The sequence below is a fragment of the Sinocyclocheilus anshuiensis genome, unplaced genomic scaffold (genome assembly GCF_001515605.1).
Source record: "Sinocyclocheilus anshuiensis isolate Anshui unplaced genomic scaffold, SAMN03320099.WGS_v1.1 scaffold1834, whole genome shotgun sequence".
Lineage (NCBI taxonomy): Eukaryota > Metazoa > Chordata > Actinopteri > Cypriniformes > Cyprinidae > Sinocyclocheilus > Sinocyclocheilus anshuiensis.
In genome coordinates this window covers 67,189-87,853 of record NW_015542436.1, presented here as the reverse complement: position 1 = coordinate 87,853, position 20,665 = coordinate 67,189, and the positions used below count along the sequence as shown (strand labels likewise).

At 36.8% G+C, this 20,665-nt stretch overlaps 1 protein-coding gene and 1 long non-coding RNA gene across 2 annotated transcripts; both read right to left on the bottom strand.

Moving 5' to 3' along the window:
- Window positions 1–116: 116 nt before the first annotated feature.
- On the bottom strand, window positions 117–527 carry LOC107693578 (uncharacterized). The gene is made up of 3 exons (XR_001634773.1): window positions 498–527; window positions 271–392; window positions 117–179 (listed from the first exon to the last, which is right to left on the bottom strand). It is a non-coding gene; the product is annotated as an uncharacterized LOC107693578 (long non-coding RNA).
- Window positions 528–533: 6 nt separating this feature from the next.
- Window positions 534–5,900, bottom strand: LOC107693576 (mucin-2-like; the record flags this gene model as incomplete). Its single annotated transcript, XM_016493019.1, has 4 exons — window positions 2,039–5,900; window positions 1,807–1,928; window positions 1,654–1,715; window positions 534–591 (listed from the first exon to the last, which is right to left on the bottom strand). Coding segments are annotated over exons 1-4 (4,095 nt in total), but the record flags the coding sequence as incomplete, so codon positions are not given.
- Window positions 5,901–20,665: the final 14,765 nt, after the last annotated feature.

Below are 20,665 nucleotides of genomic sequence, written 5' to 3'. Positions count from 1 at the left end.
TTTTTTTTTTTTTTTTCAAATATTGGCTTGTTTTAATGCCCTGAATGTGATGAGTCACTAAATAAACATTGTGGATGAAAAATATAAGTCATAGTTAGAAATCAGATTGCATCTTACGTAAAATTGGAAGACTTGGGTTCAAAAACGATCTTGCCAGGTTCATTCAGAAGAGTGTTCAGCTGCAGGACAAAAATCAAACCATTCATCAACCTCTGGGGAAGAATGTCATTGGACGTACACCTTTTTGTACTGTTTATTTCTAATGTTTACCGCATTATTGATGATATCCTGCACTTGATGTTTGGTGTTGCCTCTGTGCTCAGGGTCCTTTGGCATGCTGATGTTAACCAGGTTAAACGTAATGACCACAGCATAAGAGGTTTCTGAGATTTCTGTGTGGAAACATGTTAATTTTTATTTGGCAAAATATTGTCATTCATATCAGTTTTACTCATCCCTGTTTCAAAAGGTTTTAAACCTTCAAACATGACACTTACTCTCATAGGTGACATTCACCACCTGCACTGTTGTATGGCATCTCCATCCTGGAAGGTGTAGTCCATCCTGCCATCAATCTGGTTTGAAGAGCTCCTAAAGGAAAAGCAGAAGAGATACTGAATTTGCAAAGTGCTTAAATTCCTATACATAATACAGCTTTATTGAGACGTTTAGATTTCTTTCTTTCTTTCTTTTAAATATTGGCTTGTTTTAATGTCCTGAAATATCATGAAGCACTAAATAAACACTGTGAATGAAAAAATATTATTCATATAAATAAATAAGATTGCATCTTACGTAAAATTGGAAGTCTTCGGTTGAAAAACGTTCTTGCCAGGTTCATTCAGAAGAGTGTTCAGCTGCAGGACAAAAATCAAACCATTCATCAACCTCTGGGGAAGAATGTCATTGGACGTAAACCTTTTTGTACTGTTTATTTCTAATGTTTACCGCATTATTGATGATATCCTGCACTTGCTGTTTGGTGTTGCCTCTGTGCTCAGGGTCCTCTGGCATGCTGATGTTAACCAGGTTAAATGTAATGACCACAGCATAGGAGGTTTCTGAGATTTCTGTGTGGAAACATGTTAATTTTTATTTGGCAAAATATTGTCATTCATATCAGTTTTACTCATTCTCGTTTCAAAACGTTTTAAACCTTAAATCATGAGACTGTGACCACTGCTGAACCAGGTCTGTAAATAAAACCCCTTTGGTTTATTGTACATCAAATGTTTGCAATAAAATTCCTTTTCCATTCTTGATTGTTCTAAAAATTTGAAAACCAACACTTACATGAGATTTGAAGGAGTCACAGAGAAACTGATTGCTGTTTCTGGAAGCACTGTTGTAGTGGTTGGCAGACGTAGCTCATTTAGGAAGCTAACTGGTTGTATGGCATCTCCATCCTGGAAAGTGTAGTCCACCCTACCATCAATCTGGTTTGAAGAGCTCCTACAGGAAAAGCAGAAAAGAGATTGTTTTTGCAATGTGCTTACATTCCTATGCATAATACAGCTTTATTGAGTTTTTTTAGATTTTTTCCTTTTTATTCAAATATCGGCTTGTTTTAATGTCCTGGAATGTCATGAGGCACTAAATAAACATTATGGATGAAAAATATGATGCATAGTAAGAAATCAGATTGCATCTTACGTGAAATTGGAAGATTTGGGTTCAAAAACGATCTTGCCAGGTTCATTCAGAAGAGTGTTCAGCTGCAGGAGAAAAATCAGACCATTCATCAACCTCTCGGGAAGAAAGGCATTGGACCTAAAACTCTTTATACTGTTCATTTTTAATGTTTACCGCATCATTGATGATATCCTTCACTTGCTGGTAGGTGTCGCCTCTGAGATCAGGTTCTTCTGGCATGCTGATGTTAACCACGTGAAATGTGAAGAACACAGCATATGAGGTTTCTGAGATTTCTGTTTAGAGAGAAATGCTACTTTTTAGATTCACCAAAGATCCTGCAGCAGTATATAACTGTTTGATTAATTCTCATTTCAATTTTTTATTTGAAATTCATGACACTTACTCTCATAGGTGACATTCACGACCTTCACTGATTCTCTGATCTGTGACTCTCTGGATTTCAGGAGAGTATTGATAACACTCATGACCTGAGATTCATTGGGGACTGGAGACGAGGAGCTGAATAGCAGTTTGCTTGCCACCGCTGCTGTTGTTTGAGTTGATGCAATTGTAGCAGCTGAGTTTATAGGAATACTTGTTTTAACTCCAGATGTAGTCATTGGAGTCACACTTGTAATTGGCGAAGCACCAGTAGCTGACGTTAACAATGGCATTGTGGTTTCTTGAGTTACAAGCATAATGGTTGGTGCAGTAGTTTCAGTGGTTGCTAAAGACACAGTTGTTTTTGTGCTTTGAGATACCAATGCAGTTGGAGCTGGATTTTGTGTTTCTGAAAGACTAGTCAGAGTCACTGCATTTGTTGTTGCATTTAGCAAAGGTGAGGTTGTTAGAAATGTTTTAGTAAATTCTGATAACATTGGCATGGTTGTGGGTGTGACAAATGTTGTTGCTGCAGCAGTTCTGGTTTTTGTGAAAAGTGGTATTGTGGTTGGAGATATGGTTGTTGTGCTTGGTGATACAAGAGAAGTTGAAGATATTGAAGGAAGTGTTGAGGTAAGAACAGCATTTTCTGTTGCTGGAGGTCCAATTGTAGGTCCTGAAAAAACATGCAAGGATGTGGGTGTCACAGCTGTGGTTGTATAACCTTTAGTGACTGAAGATGGTGTTGGAGCAGCACTTATTGTTGTTATAGGTGGACTTGTATTTGCTGAGGAGAAAGGTGTGGATGTGGGGTTCACATCTGTTACTGTAGAAGCATCAATTGTTGGAGTTACTGCTGTTGTTGGTGGTGCAGCATTTGTTGGAGGTTCTGGAAATACAGGCATGGTTGTAGAATTCACAACTGTGGTTGTAGAAGCTTCATTTGTTGAAGACTGTGCTGTTGTTGCTAGAGCCACATTTTCTGTTGCTGGAGGTGCAGTTGTAGGTGCTGGGAACACAGGCATGGTTGTGGGGTTTATTGCTTTGGTTGTTAAAGGTTCATTTGTTGTTGACAATGGTGTTGTTGGAGCAGCTTTTGCTGTTATTGTAGTTTCTGATGATATCTGAGTGGATGTGGGGTTCACAGCTTGGGTAGCAGAAGCTTTAGTTGTCAAAGACAATGGAATTGTTGGAGCAGCATTTTCTGTTGCTGGAGGTGCAGAGAATACAGGCATGGTGGTGGGGTTCCCAGCTGTGGTTGTATAAGCTTCAGTTGTTATTGCTGAAGATGGTGTCTTTGTTGAAGCAGCATTTTCTGTGGTTGTGGGGCTCACAGCTGTGGTTTTATAATCTTCAGTGGTCAAAGATTGTGCTGTAGCAGCTTTTGTTGTTGTTGTAGGTGCAGTTGCTGAGGATATAAGAGTGCTTGTGGGGTTCACAGCTTTGGTAGTAGAAGCTTCAGTTGTCGAAGACTGTGGAGTTGTTGCTGGAGCAACATTTTCTGTTGCTGGATGTAGAGAGAATACAGGCATGGTTGTGGGGTTTCTGGCTGCGGTTGTTGAAGCTTCAGTTGTTGAAGATTGTGCAGTTGCAGTTGGTGAAGATATGAGTGTGGTTGTTGGGGTCACAGCTGTGGTTGTATAAGCTTCACTTTTAATTGTTGACGATGGCGTCTCTGTTGGAGCAGCATTTTCTGTTGCTGTAGGTACTGAGAATACAGGCGTTGTTGTGGGGTTCACTGCTGGGGTGGTTGTAGCTTTATTTGTTGTTGACAATGGTGCTGTTGGAGCAGCTATTGTTGTAGATTCTGAAGAAATAAGAGTGGTTGTGGGGTTCACAGCTGTGGTTGTATAACCTTCAGTGGTCAAAGATTGTGGTGTAGCAGCATTTGTTGTTGTTGTTGTAGGTGCAATTGCTGATGATATAAGAGTGGTTGTGGGGTTCACAGCTGTGGTAGTAGAAGCTTCAGCTGTCAAAGACAGTGGAGTTGTTGTTGGAGCAGCATTTTCTGTTGATGTAGGTATTGAGAATACAGGCATAGTTGTGGGGTTCCTGGCTGCAGTTGTTGAAGCTTCAGTTGTTGAAGTGTCAGCAGTTGGAGCAGCATTTGTTGCTGTTGAAGGTGTTGTTGTAGATTCTGAAGACATAAGAGTGGTTGTGGGGTTCACAGCTGTGGTAGTAGAAGCTATAGTTGTTGAAGACAATGGAGTTGTTGGTGGAGCACCATTTTCAGTTGCTGTAGGTGCTGAGAAAACAGGCGTGGTTGTGGGATTCACTGCTGTGGTGCTTGAAGCTTCATTTGTTGTTGAAAACGGTGTTGTTGGAGCAGCTTTTGCTGTTGTTGTAGATTCTGAAGAAATAAGAGTGGTTGTAGGGCTCACAGCTGTGGTTGCATAAACTTCAGTGGTCGAAGATTGTGCTGTAGCAGCATTTGTTGTAAGTGCAGTTGCTGAGGATATAAGAGTGGTTGTGGGGTTCACAGCTGTTGTAGTAGAAGCTTCAGTCATCAAAGACAGTGGAGTTGTTGTTGGAGCTGCATTTTCTGTTGCTGGAGGTACAGAGAATACAAGCATGGTGGTGGGATTCCTGGCTGCGGTTGTTGGAGCTTCAGTTGTTGAAAATTGTGCTGCTGCAGTTGAGGCAGCATTTGTTGCTGTTGAGGGTGCAGTTGTAGTCGGTGAGGATATGAGTGTGGTTGTGGGGTTCACTGCTGTGGTGGTTGTAGCTTCATTTGTTGTTGACAATGGTGTTGTTGTGGCAGCTTTTGCTGTTGTTGTAGTTTCTGAAAATATAAAAGTGGTTGTGGGGCTCACAGCTGTGGTAGCAGAAGCTTCAGTTGTCGAAGACAGTGGAGTTGTTGTTGGAGAAGCATTTTCTGTTGCTGTAGGTATTGAGAATACAGGAGCGGTTGTGGGATGCACAGCTGCGGTTGTTGAAGCATCAGTTGTTGAAGATTGTGCTGTTGCAGTTGGAGCAGCATTGGTTGTTGTTGAAGGTGCAATTGTGGTTGGTGAGGATATGAGTGTGGTTGTGTGGTTTACAGCTGTGGTTGTATAAACTTCAGCTGCTATTGTTGAAGATGGTGTGTCTGTTGGAGAAACATTTTCTGTTGCCATAGGTACTGAGAATACAGATGTGGTTGTCGGGTTCACTGCTGTGGTGGTTGAAACTTCATTTATTGTTGACAATGGTGTTGTTGGGGCAGCTTTTGCTGTTGTTGTAGTTTCTGAAAATATAAGCGTGGTTGTGGGGTTCACAGTTGTGGTAGTAGAAGCTTCAGTTGTCGAAGACAGTGGAGTTGTTGTTAGAGCAACATTGTCTGTTGCTGGAGGTGCAGAGAATTCAGGCATGGTTGTGGGGTTCCAGTCTGTGGTTGTTGAAGCTTCAGTTGTTGAAGACTGTGCTATTGTTGTTGGAGCAGCATTTGTTGCTGTTAAAGGTGCTGTTGTAGTTGGTGAGAATATGAGTGTGGTTGTAGGGGTCACAGCTGTGGTTGTGTAAGTTTCAATTGTTATTGTTGAAGATGGTGTCTCTGTTGGAGCAGCATTTTCTGTTGCTATAGGTACTGAGAATACAGGCATAGTTGTGGGATTCACTGCTGTGGTGGTTAAAGCTTCATTTGTTGTTGAAAATTTAGTTGTTTGAGCAGTATTTGCTGTTGTTGTAGTTTTTAAGAATATAAGAGTGGTTGTGGAGGTCACAGCTGTGGTTGTATAACCTTCAGTGGTTGAGGATGGTGTTGGAGCAGCAGTTGTTGTTCTAGGTGCCGTTACTGAGGATATAAGAGTGGTTGTGGGGGACACAGCTGTAGAAGCTTCAGTTGTCGAAGACAGTGCAACTTCATCTGTTGCTGTAGATGTAGAGAATACAGACATGGTTGTGGGGTTCAGATCTGCAGTTGTTGAAACTTCAGTTGTTAAAGGTGTTGTTGTTGTTGTTGTTGTTGTTGAAGCAGCATTTGTTGCTGTTGAAAGTGCAGTTGTACTTGGTGAGGATATGAGTGTGGTTGTGGGGATCACATCTATGGTTGTGGACGCTTCAGTTTCTGTTGATGGTGCTGTTGTTGTTGTTGTTGAAGCAGCATTTGTTGCTGTTGAAAGTGCAGTTGTACTTGGTGAGGATATGAGTGTGGTTGTGGGGATCACATCTATGGTTGTGGAAGCCTCAGTTTCTGTTGATGGTGCTGTTGTTGTTGAAGCAGCATATGTTGCTGTTGAAAGTGCAGTTGTACTTGGTGAGGATATGAGTGTGGTTGTGGGGATCACATCTATGGTTGTGGAAGCTTAAGTTTCTGTTGCTGGTGCTGTTGTTGTTGAAGCAGCATTTGTTGCTGTTGAAGGTGCAGTTGTACTTGATGAGGATATGAGGGTGCTTGTGGGGATCACATCTATGGTTGTGGAAGCTTAAGTTTCTGTTGCTGGTGCTGTTGTTGTTGAAGCAGCATATGTTGCTGTTGAAAGTGCAGTTGTACTTGGTGAGGATATGAGAGTGGTTGTGCGGGTCACATCTATGGTTGTGGAAGCTTCCGTTTTTGTTGGTGGTGCTGTTGTTGTTGAAGCAGCATTTGTTGCCATTGAAGGTACAGTTGTACTTGGTGAGGATATGAGTGTGGTTGTGGGGATCACATCTATGGTTGTGGACGCTTCAGTTTCTGTTGATGGTGCTGTTGTTGTTGAAGCAGCATTTCTTGCTGTTGAAGGTGCAGTTGTACTTGGTGAGGATATAAGTGTGGTTGTGGGGATCACATCTATGGTTGTGGAAGCCTCAGTTTCTGTTGAAGGTGCTTTTGTTGTTGTACTTGGTGAGGATATGAGGGTGGTTGTGGGGATCACAACTATGGTTGTGGAAGCTTCAGTTTCTGTTGATGGTGCTGTTGCTGTCGTACTTGGTGAGGATATGAGAGTGGTTGTGAGGGTCACCTCTATGGTTGTGGAAGCTTCAATTTCTGTTGACGGTGCTGCTGTTGTTGAAGCAGCATTTGTTGCTGTTGAAGCTGCAGTTGTACTTGGTGAGGATATGAGAGTGGTTGTGGGGGTTACCTCTATGGTTGTGGAAGCCTCAGTTTCCATTTGTTGCTGTTGAAAGTGCAGTTGTACTTGGTGAGGATATAAGTGTGGTTGTGGGGATCACATCAATGGTTGTGGAAGCCTCAGTTTCTGTTGATGGTGCTGTTGTTGTTGTACTTGATGAGGATATGAGGTTGGTTGTGGGGATCCCAACTATGGTTGTGGAAACTTCAGTTTCTGTTGTTGTTAAAGCAGCATTTCTTGCTGTTGAAGGTGCAGTTGTACTTGGTGAGGATATGAGGGTGGTTGTGGGGATCCCATCTATGGTTGTGGAAACTTCAGTTTCTGTTGATGGTGCTGTTTGTTGATGGTGCTGTTGTTGTTTTACTTGGTGAGGATATGAGAGTGGTTGTGCGGGTCACATCTATGGTTGTGGAAGCTTCCGTTTCTTTTGGTGGTGCTGTTGTTGTTGAAACAGCATTTGTTGCCGTTGAAGGTGCAGTTGTACTTGATGAGGATATGAGGGTGGTTGTGGGGATCCCATCTATGGTTATAGAAACTTCAGTTTCTGTTGATGGTGCTGTTGTTGTTGAAGCAGCATTTCTTGCTGTTGAAGGTGCAGTTGTACTTCGTGAGGATATGAGGGTGGTTGTGGGGATCACATCTATGGTTGTGGAAGCTTCCGTTTCTGTTGATACTGCTGTTGTTGTTGTTGTTGTTGTTGTTGAAGCAGCATTTCTTGCTGTTGAAGGTGCAGTTGTACTTGATGAGGATATGAGTGTGGTTGTGGGGATCACATCTATGGTTGTGGAAGCTTCAGTTTCTGTTGATGGTGCTGTCATTGTTGTACTTGGTGAGGATATGAGAGTGGTTGTGGGGGTCACCTCTATGGTTGTGGAAGCTTCAGTTTCTGTTGATGGTGCTGTTGCTGTCGTACTTGGTGAGGATATGAGAGTGGTTGTGAGGGTCACCTCTATGGTTGTGGAAGCTTCAATTTCTGTTGACGGTGCTGCTGTTGTTGAAGCAGCATTTGTTGCTGTTGAAGCTGCAGTTGTACTTGGTGAGGATATGAGAGTGGTTGTGGGGGTTACCTCTATGGTTGTGGAAGCCTCAGTTTCTGTTGAAGGTGCTGTTGTTGTACTTGGTGAGGATATGTGTGTGGTTGTGGGGATCACATCTGTGGTTGTGGAAGCTCCAGTTTCTCTTGTCATTGAAGATGACATTGCTGTTTGACCTGTAGCTGTTGTTGAAGGTACATTTTCTGTAGAAGCCTCAGTTGTAGATGCAGTTGACATTGAATCAGTAGTTGTTGGAGATGTAGTTGTGAAAGTCACAGCTATGCATGTATTTTGTTTGAGGGTCATAGTTGTGGTAAGAGATGCTTTAGTTCTTATTACACAAACTTCATTGGCTGTTGAAACTGGTGTTGTTGGTGTTATGGAGGATGTACCTCCACAAACAATGCACCATACATATACTGTCAAGAAAAAAAAAATTTCATTACTGTATTAACTTTTGACCATTTAAAATTCAAATTAGACTATTATTAAATTCCATGAACATTTTAATAGCATTTGATTACATGTCACATTTTTATTTAATTTTATTCTCAACACATAATATCCAGATTAAGAGTATACGTACATATGATGAGGAATACGGTACATCTGGCCTCATATTTTGAAATGAAACACCACCTAAAACAGAAGATAAATCATTTATATTATGTCTTTAATAAATTACAAAACATTCATGTATTCATGCTACTGAAAGCAACTTCTAAATCATTGTGTTTATTTAAAAAGACTGTAATTGTATTTAAGGAGTATAATTATTTGAAGAAGCACTGTTAGTCAATACAAAGTTCTCAGTCAGCCCAGTTTACATTATATGTTAGGGACCAGTTGGACTCTGCATTCAAGGTATATACATTTCTATCAGCTTGCATTCCCTGGGAATCAAACCCATGCACAGTGTCATTCACACAAACACTAAACACCATCATGGTAACACATAAAACTGAAATAATGCAATAAACATTAATTTAACAACATTAGATGTAACATACAACCCTAATGTACAAAACTGATAATAAAAAAAACTAAGAAGAAACATAGTTATTTCAACCAAAACATCAAATTTGAAATGTAACGCAGGGAATTCTGGGAATGTCAATCTATAGTTATTCACTGTAAATTATACATTCTTTTTCTGACTTCCAAAAATGGTATACTACCGTAAAATTACATGTAATGTCCAATTCAGGTTTTCACCGTATATAGTAGGGGAACTTACCATTAACCATTTAACAGGTTTTTACTGTAGCATTTTTACAGTCTTTTACCGTTAAATTCATGGTCATTTACAGTGTTCTTTACGGTTAGAGGAAAGCTGTTCCTGATTAACACAGAGGAAAATGCTGATCCAGATGACTGTGAATTGTTTCGTAACTTTCTTTTGGCATGAATTTGTAGTTTTATCAGCTCTAATCAATGCTCATGAAACATCTGATGTGTATTCATGGTTTTGATATGACTGCCACATGCTAATGCCTGTGAAGTCCACAGCATCATAGGGCAGTGGTTCCCAATCCCAATCAGGTGTGTTTGATTAGGGAACCATTTAAAATATGCAATGTTTTACATGCAGCGGTTCCCAATCCAGGTCCTGGAGAACCCCGAACAATGCACATTTTTGATGTCTCTCTTATCTAACACACATTTGAGGTCTTGGAGTTAATACTAATGAACTGATGAGTTCAATAAGGTATGTTTGATTAGGGAGACATTTAAAATTTGCAGTGTTGGGGGCAGTGGTTCCCAATCCTGGTCTTGGAGATCCCCCAACAATGCACGTTTTTGATGACTCTCTTATCTAACAAACACATTTGAGGTCTTGGAGTTTTTACTAATCTGTTTGATTAGGGAGACATTTAAAATATGCAGTGTTGGGGGTTCTCCAGGACCAGGATTGGGAACCACTGCCATAGGGTGTCCTATTTGTCATTTTAGATTTCAAAGTCTAGATTTCAATGAGCACCCCCTAGTGACTGAATACGTAGCCTCAATGCATACTTTTGCCATCTATCCAGTGTACTACCCAACAGTCTATACAGCATTAGGTCACCAATGTATGAATGTGATGTCACCAGTAATTATTCATAATTACTGATTTAATTATCATCTATTAAAGCTCAAAATGGGTTCGACATCATTCCAGATTGAATAACTGGGTTACTTCAATTTGTGAGATGTAATTTTAATTGAATCTAATTGGCCTCAATTCTATCTGTCTATCTATCTATCTATCTATCTATCTATCTATCTATCTATCTATCTATCTATCTATCTATCTATCATATGTCTGTCTGTCTATCTATCATATGTCTGTCTGTCTATCTGCCTGTCTGTCTATCGGTCAGTCAGTCTGTCTATCATTCTGTCTGTCTCTCCGTTTAACTTTTTTTTTACTCTACTTTTCATCAAACAAGGCTTTGTCAAGCCAACATTCTTGCTTTTCTAGATGAAAATGACAGAATTTTAAAAAACTTTTAATAAAGTTTAATTCTACTTCCTTACTTGGTACCTCGTTTGAAATTTAACTTTAAGAATTGAATTGTAATTTAAAAGGCATTCTTAATTAAATTCTTAATTGCTTTAAAGTTAATACAAGTTTACAACAAATCACAAAAGCAGACACAGGGGCTATTTTAAACATATAACATTTTTACATAGTATAAATGTTGTTGTATTGAATATTATGTATTATTGAGTGCTATACAGTATTATATGCTGTATGATTTCAATCATTTTATATGCAATCATTCACCTACCTCCTTCTGCTGTTTAAAGTCATAACCATGTACACCAAACGGTATTGCAAAGCTCTGTGTGATTTGTCTTCTTAGTTCAAAAGTAACAGACTGAAAAGAGCAATTTTGTGCGATACTATATCAAAGGTATGTTGACGTGTAGGGTGTGGTAAAAAGTGTAGTTCAGCGACCGAACCCTGAAGTACGCAATACAGAAGTACGATGGTATTATTTCCTATCCACAATGAAGGGTGTAAATACAATGCTGATTACATGAATGTCAAGAATTCATTTTTGTCAGGATAATAAAAGGTGTTTTGGTGACAACAGTGTGCCTATTTTGATGTAAAATAAAATAAAGCCTAAAGAAATAAAAGGTGAACTAAAACTAGCCGTATAAAAGGCTTAATGGAATAGATAAGAAATAGAATAAATCTGATTTAATTTACTACATACATTACATATTTAAAGGTCCTATTTATAGGTCCCATAATCATTTCAATTAAAAAAATTAAAAAAATGTTATTTTAAAAAAGTTATATTTTCAGTAACATTATACAATGTACAGCTAAAATATATTTATTATTAATATTTTTATTTGATTAGTAAATTCATGGCAATACTATAACAATTTGTTTTTTAGCTCTTAAGTTGTGAATTTTTTTTTAGAGATTATTAGAGTATGTTTAACAAGAAAATACTGTTTCAGTTTATCTACATACAAATTTCATGTTTAATTCAATGTGTTACTTGCTGTTTTGTCACTGTATGCTATCACAGGACCTGGGATCCCACCCCACCTCTCTGCCAACTGACAACCTTCTCTGCACAAACTTATCATCTTGAAATCTCAGAATTGAAAGTAGAGAGGAAGTGACAATTGGTGACATGATAATCATCAAACGTGCAATGAAATCATTATTTTGACTATGATAATATGCTCTCTAGTATATGCTAATTAGGCTAATAACTTAAATGTATTGATTTAATAATTGTGTGCACATAGCCTATGCTGATACTGAAACTGCTGCACAGCAAAATACTTAGCCACAAACTAATCTCAGTATTCTTTCTTATAATAATAGATTTAGGGTGTGAGCCTCAATGTCACAAAATCTCTTTGATGCATGTGGAAGAATAACGTCTATCACATAAAAATGTGATTGCTCTCCTGTTTTATTGTTATAATGGTATAGGGTGTGTCTTGGAATGTTCAGCAACGCACAAACTAACAATAATACACAACTTGCGTAGACAAATCTTTTGAGGTTATTCAGAATGAACAATCACTACAATCTTAATTTAGGCTATGCAGCTTTTTCAACAATACAACATCATATCTCAACTGACTTGTAACCCAAAGCCCTATTCAAGTTTTGTTGTTTACAGCGAGATAGTGTAATAATTGCCAGTTGAATTACTATTAATGACTTATCTGTCATTTTAATCACGTTCAAATCGACCATCTCAGTACAGCATCCTGTAATAACCATCTACTGTATAAAATGTCCATAAAACGAAAAATAAACCCAGTAGTGCGAATTGATATGTCAGTAAAAGCCAGTGTCAAATATAAAATTGCAGATTCACAATTGTATTTTGATGCATGCTCATGTTTAATACATCCCACATAACTACCTAATTATTACATAAATGCATTTTTTGATTGGTAGGCTGTTTGCCGTGACAACAATGCATAGGCTAAAGGTCAACACACCCATCCCTGTGATGCCATAGCTCATGCAAATTTTGAATTGAGTTTGAATTGACATTAAATTACTGACGTCCACAATATCACTTATTTTGTCACAGGACATATGTTTTTTTTTTTTTCGAATAGGAAAGGTTTTTATAAGCTTGGTGTGCTGTATCTTTCAAATTCTCAAAGTGGTTCAACATATAGGCTATAATATAAAACACAAACAACTATATACAATATTACTTAATTAAGAACATGGGGAAAACCATAAGAAAATGTGTAGCCTAGATTTTATTTGTTAACTGTAGGCTACAGGATAATGCAGCATGAAAATGTACAGTAATTCTTGTGCAACATTTCAATACAACAATCATTTTGTACAATTTAAACATAAGCTACAAGTGTAAACCATTTAGTGTCAATTCATATACTTTTTACTTCTATATAAGGTGTTCATTCACTTATTTCACTGCTCATTCACTGTTTGTGCATATGCAGACTATTCATTCAGTTCACATGTTTTTACTATTTAATATTCACACTATTCCATTCAACTATTATGGTCTAATATCAACTGAAAAAAATAATAATGACATAAAATACGATCATTTACCTATGAAATCGAATTCCAAAACTTTGCTTAGCTCTGACATAAGAGGGTGTGGACTGCACTGGGTAGAAATATCTCACTTGGGATGGGCCTAGTGTGAAGAAATAGTTGCTGGTTCAGTCCTAAGTTTTTTTTTTTTTTTTTACTGTTTATTAATTAATGTTATAAGTAATATCATATTATTTAAATCATAAATAAAACTATAATAAAAAGATTAACTCAAAAACTAAATGATGACACAGCACCTATTGAGTGAAGACTGATTGAGTGATGTTATTTAAAAAAAAATGTTTTTTAAATTCTGAATAAATGAAACAAGTCTGACAAGCTTTTGTGGTTTTGTCATTGACTGCTATGAATGCAGGATAATGCTGGAGAGCTGGTGAAGAACGGGCTATGAATCAACAGTGAATCGCCATCGACATTAGTTACAAGTTGACAATGTGACTTGGTTGCAAGCTGACAATGAGACTCACCTATATTTAAAAAGAAAGAAAGAAAGGAAACTGAGTAAACAGTGTCCACTTTGAAGAAACCATATAAAAAAATTGATGGCAAGTCCAGAGCTATTGCCTTGTGTCCAGCGCTGTATGATATACTGTAGGCCCTAGAGAGTGTTTTGGTCAACGTGAGTTCAAGTCCCTGCTTCCCTTCTTACCTCTCCTGTCACTTCCTCTAATTGCTTCTACTGTTCTACCATAATAAGTAAAAATATTTTAAAACTTTCTTGAAGCCTAATAAGAATTTCCAGGTGGCTCCACTGTTTTAACTTCATTTTAACCATCTCAGGGTGTATGTCTGGTAAATTAATAGACCAATTAATCTATCAATAATGGATCATAAATTAACATAATATACAAATAACAGAAAAGTCTGTATACACTCCAGAGTTTGAACTTCTCCCTCGCTTATTGACTGGAAATGAGTTAAACCACCACGGGTTGCCACTCAGCCTTGGTAATAGCAAATATTCTCAACTACTTTTGTGATAAACCTGTTTCGAAATGGATTTGTGCACTGAACATTTTATTGTATAGTACATTTACAGACATTTCAGAATAGCAATATTATATACCTACAGTGTAAACAACATTAGGCCTATACCAACATGACAACAGAAACAAATGTTTACTTTTAGCAGAAACTTCCATAGAAATTACTTTCAAATGACAGCAAATCATTTGTTAGAAACAAACAACAAAAACATAATTTTTATTAAAGGAAAGCAAATTATACACTATATCTTCAGACAAACACATATAAGCTAAAACTATAGTTTTTTGTTATGTTGGTAAAATATAGAGTTTAAGATTGAGATTTCATTAAATTAATAATTTACTTTGAATAGAGTACATCAGGAGAACTTTTGTTTATGTGTTTAAAAAAACTTTTGTAAAACAAAGCAAAACAAAACAGTTACAGTACAAGTTAAACCAGAGTAATTTGAGAAGGCGTTGATGAGAAAACAAATCAGATCACAATTTTTGAGTTGTTTCACACTGAAAGAAAACAGAAACATTTCAACTTCACATTGATGAGCAGATAAAATCAACATTCTAGAGCTGTTTCATAATTCCAAGAACGCAAAGAACAGACTTGCGTTCTCGTGTAGACTATAGTGTTATGTAATATTCAGTTCCTCACAAACTGTTCCAGCGAGACAAACGAATGGAACTGAAATATAAGTGCATGTTCCTCAAATCGCAACTTGTTTAATGAATTATTTTGAAAAGTTAATGAAGTTTCAATGTTAATAACTGCAGCAGTTTCAAAACAATGCATAGTTTGTGTAATATGATAAACAAAAATAATGATACACTGTATTGCCTGATTGATTACAGGCATTTATTACATTGATTACAGAAGTGCAAACAATGAGCAAATAACCTATGCTAGCCTAGGCTAATACAGTTTTTTCTAAACATTTTTATTTCATTTGTGAGGCCTTACATTTTATTTGAATAGTCCAATTAGTTTAGTGTCGTTTGGTGACAATAGTACTGCAATGTGTTGACAAACAATGCCTGAAATAAACCTCTACAAATCTATCTGTGGCTTAATAAAATTTACATAAACTAGCCTGGTGTAAGTATTCTGTGTCATTCTTAATTTCTTGTATAGCCAGTTTTTGTGTAGCTACAAACTTATGGAGGAAAATGTTTTCTTAATCTTGTAGTCATTATAATAATAATAATTGATTATACAGTGCATACACCTTTAAAGCACTGTTCTGATGGCACACTCTTCTTGGACACAGGTCAGCAGCTACTTCAAGAATATTATTTTTAAACTGGGACATAGGATACAGTATATGTCATCATCACCAATGTCATAATATGGCTTTGTTTTGCGTTTGTGATGTTTCCACATATATTCATTATCATGTAAAGTTGCTATCTGTTTCAGATTGGATGTGAGAGCTTAAGTCACTGGTAGATGATCATTGTGTGAACTGGACATACATGGAGGCTGTTCACATTGAGTGCTAAGGCCCCGATTTAATAATTATCTAAGGCACTCGCTTCAAAATTATCAACATTTTCTAGTGACTGATTATGTCTACATTTTTCAGTTGGTCTAAATGAATTTCTGTGAATGGATCTGTATCAGTGACAACAGTCTGTTAACATAGGTTCAATCAGAAACAATATGTTGAGCCAATGGAACAATTTAGTTTACCAAACAGTGTTGTTGGTTAAATTAAATATGATAAATTATAGTAGCAATTGTTTATTTCTCACTCTCCCAACAAAAAAAAGGACAATTAATACATAAATACATTAGGCCTAAACAAAATACAGAACACAGACTGAGTTCACATTTTAGCACTTCACTTTATTAAAAATAAATTAGACTAGTAAAAATACCTGAATACATTCAAGAAGCGTAACATGATGTCTTGGTGTGAAGAAACTGTTCAAGCTCTGTTTAACCTTTAATCGTCCCTTGATTTGAGCAACGTTAAAGTCCCTTGGGGTCAGATAGACCCCAAACTTTTACAGAGCGATTGCATAAGGAAATATACATTTTGTATATGACAAACTATATATCATTTTTTTTATTTACTTCTCAGCTATACATTTATGATGTGTTTTTGTGGATATTTGGTAGTTTTTTTTACCTATTTACTGCACAAATACTCAACTATGCCATAAATTGGCTTATAAAATTTTTTTTAATGAAAAAATCCCTTAAATTATGACCTAAATTAAATATAAAAGGTTTCTGGATATTGACCCATGTGTTAGGGATAGAATACTGCCATCTGCAGGTTAGACGAAAATCTTTAGGTATTATAGTTAAAGAAAGAACGTGCAATGACCACATATATCCAGCAGAGGGCCATAGGGACTCATTCATTTTCAGTTCCGTTTCAAGTCCATTTTTCTTCATGTTTCAACTTCTCATTTATTTATTTTGACAAATGAAATACTTCAAATAAAAAACTAACATTAATTAAAGTTCCCGTGCATCATATTTGACAAGTAACAGAACACAAGTTACTTAATAAGAACTGTAATATAAAGCACCTCAAGCTCGTGATTTTCATCCTTTCATTTCGATCGTGTCAGTAATGTTAAGCAGTTTAAATCTGGATATATTTACATACCTCGAAATAAACGATAAAACAATCTATACCGATTGACAGTCTCATTGACCGATCTCAGTGTAATTATATAATTAAGCCCCGAACGAGGAGAGTTTTGCGCATATGTGACCTGTGGAGAATACAACTAGGCTACCAGTAGATGATAAACTGCAATGATGGGGTAACCGGGAAAAACACGACCATGAAACCAACGAATGCATGAAATTGCGATTCTTCAAATTGCTACTGGGTCCCAAAGCAAAACCTTTAGAGAATTATTTCAGTGTTCAATACTCACCATAACGTTACGGGAAGCCATGCACACCACAAAAAAAACATGCACACCAATGAAAAATGGGACGAATCAGCGCGGTAAAGACTTCGCGCAACTCTGACCTGTCGCGTCTCAATCTCGTGTAAATTAATCTCAGCAGCGCGTTGTTGATCAATTAAAACAACGCAGCGCGTATTCATACTGCTCCGCAGACGTTCATGTGTTTTCACCTGCACATAAGATAATGAAGATCGATATTACATTTACATTTAGTCATTTAGCAGACGCTTTTATCCTAAGCGACTTACAAATGAGGACAATGGAAGCAACAAAAGAGCAATGATATGAAAGTGCAAGTCTCTGTTATCTTAATGCAGTACACATAGCAAGGTTATTTTTTTAATTATATAATAAATAAAAATAAAACAGTAGAATAGAAAAAGAATACAGCAAGCTAGTGTTAGAGGCCGTTTTTTTTGCTTTTTAATTGTATAATAAAATAGATACAATACAATTAGAGAAGCTAGTGTTAGTTTTTTTAAGTATTAAGTTATTACATTTAATTTGCTTATTATCTTTCATATTAATGCATGTAAACAATAGCGAAGTAGTTACTTTGAAGAACTGCACATGGGCATGTGTTCAAAGCAGAAACCTAGCAAAACCGTTGCAACCATTCAGAACCAGCTTGAACACAGCTGCTGCATCTATGTGTCTGAAAATCTTAGAACCTTCCAACTTTGAGCTTTCATACTTTAAATTTAAAACTGCTACAAACCACATTTTATATATCTAGCCTATCATTATAATAATTATGATAATCTCTCTCTCTCTCTCTCTCTCTCTCTAAACTTTCAACCTTTAAAACTCTTTCAAAAAATTCCAAACCTTCAGGCTGCTTTCTCAAGTTTCTGTCTGTTGTTGTATTAATGTATTTCACCAGTTTGTTACTTTGTCTGCAACTTCAAATTAGGGAGTGACTGTGACGACAAATACTCAGCTTTTATTTTCATTTATTTAAAGGGGTCATATGATGCGATTTCAAGTTTTCCTTTCTCGTTGGAGTGTTACAAGCTGATTGTGCATAGATAAGAGGGCTTGCGGCAACCACATGTGACGACCCCAGGCTGGACTCCGCTTCGTCCACGGTGAAAGCCGATCCTGCGATCGACAGCGCGAAGTTGATGTATTTCCTCAGCGACCAGCACGGATCAGCTCCAGGCATGACGAAGCGGATATCGTCCTCTTTTGGAAGGCCAACCAAAGTAGTTTCACTTTCACAACGAAACACAACGCCTTCAAGACATGGCGGCGGCGGCAACAACATTACTACAGCGAGAATGAAAGTTACGCCTTCTTTCTTTGCGAGAACATTTGGGCGGTGTTATGCAAATCTTCCCACATCGTGACGTAGACATGTGGGGGCATGTTAGAACGAGCCGTTTTAGGTAGGCATGGTTGACTCTTAACTTTTATAAAGAATATCTCTTTGGATGTGAGACTTTAGTCTTTGCAACTTTACAGATCTTCTTTGTGCACCAAGAGCTTGTAGCACTCCAAAGAGAAAGGAAAAATTGAAATCGCATCATATGACCTCTTTAAAAACTGGCTGTACGTTCATGACTGTTACTGGATTCCGCTTATTACACTGCTACTGACCAAATTATGTACATGAAATATTGATTTGAGTTAAATTATTTATAATACTGATTTATAACTAATTTATTTGTGAAAATGTATAATGTACAAATCAACTGACCTAGCACCAACACTGGAACAATATGGAAATAACACTAATACTGAAGTCCTAAGGTGATTTTCATTACAATCCATGAGCCACAAGAGAGCGCCAACTGCCTTTGTATGAAACAAGAGTGTGTCCTTGGTGTGACAGGAGGTACATGAATGTAGCACCATCACTAGGAAACATATTTGACCGCTGATAGCCTGGATTGACTGTTTCAAGAAGCATTCCAAAACCTAATCCTATTTCTTGTTTTGTTTTTAACTAAAATTAAAATAACAATAATAATAATCTATTGAATTTGACAAGACTGAAGTAATTAAATATTGTTAAATATATTTAAATATAACCACAAAGCTTAAAAATGAATATTTAAATACAATTTTGGATGATGATTCCTGTGCTCTGTGGATGTGTCAGCTCATGACTATTTTTTATTATCCTGATTATAAGATAAAGTAGTGGATGAATGTGATATGTGAAATGAACTCAGGAACCAAAACAAATATTATTGAATATATCATAGAAATCATAGAAATAAATAATAATTATTTTGTTAAATATTAATTGGAGATATGGGAATACAAATTTAAAGTGATGTATATTGGATTGTGCATTCTGGTGGTATGTGAATCATTTGGTGACAATGTCATCTAGTTTTAGGTAAGAAGATTTTTTTTCTTTTGGTGATTTTTAAAGGTATAGATTACCCTAAACTGAAAATTCTGCCATCATTTATTCACCCTCATTTTGTTCCGAACCCAGTGTGTGTGTGTGTGGGTTTGGGGGGGGGGGTACTTACAACATTCAAAATAAATAGAATTTGTGTATTTTTCAACATGGTTTTTATTTATATCATATAGTATGCATGGTGTTACACAGAGTTCTGTTAGATCATTGATAGTCATTTGGTTATATATACACATTTGGTCTTAAATTTATTTATATAGGTATGATTTAAAAAGGTTAAATAGGCTGTCTGTGTGATGATTTTTTCTTTGAGTTACATGGAACTAAAGTGCATAAAGTGTGAATAAGTTTAACATTACCAACATTGCCTCTTAAAATGAAATGTGTAATGTCAAATAAATTAATTATTTGGAAATCCAAAAATATTATAACATGTAAATATTGTAAACCTTACAGAAACAGTAAATACATTTTTTTCATCCATTAAACAATTCTGAAAATAAATTAATCACAATTTAAGACCCTGTCTGTCCAGCAATACAGGCACAAGAACATAAATAGTGTATTATAAAAGCTCTAAGATAGCATAATCATTATGGAAAGTTAAATGTAAACTTTAAAGTACCACCATCACAATTTGGATTAGTAATATAAGTAATTAGTCATTAGTGTTAGAAAATGTTCCTGATGTGTCTCGAGTTCTCCAGAAAAGGCTGTTTCGAGTGGTGTATTGTACATTGTATGACCGTCTTCTGGACCACCGTCTTCTTAATGCTGCACAGCAACCACAGAGCAAACACTGAGGACAGAGAGAGAGTCTAGTTAGACTGGAATTAACCTTCGTGACATTCATAGGTTTCGGGTAAATGATTATTATCAAATGCATATCATATTTGTTATTAAATCTTTATGCAACTTACACAAAGGAGAATCCAGCAAGGTACGAGGATGATGGCAATAGCACAGGGGACAATGATGGCCACAACCCATGCTGCACTAGTGCTGTTATTTGTGATTGTAGTGCTCAGCACTGCGGAATACAAGGTGGTTCTTGTTGCAGCAGGTGTAGTTGTGGTAATAGTCTCTGTAGATAACAAGGTGTGAAATAATTAAGACAAAAAAATCTCAAATAATTATAAAACTAATAATAGTGACATTTCTGTGCAGAAGAACATACCATTATTAACCACAATGAGTGCATAGAGAAAGGAACTGGGTTTCTGGAT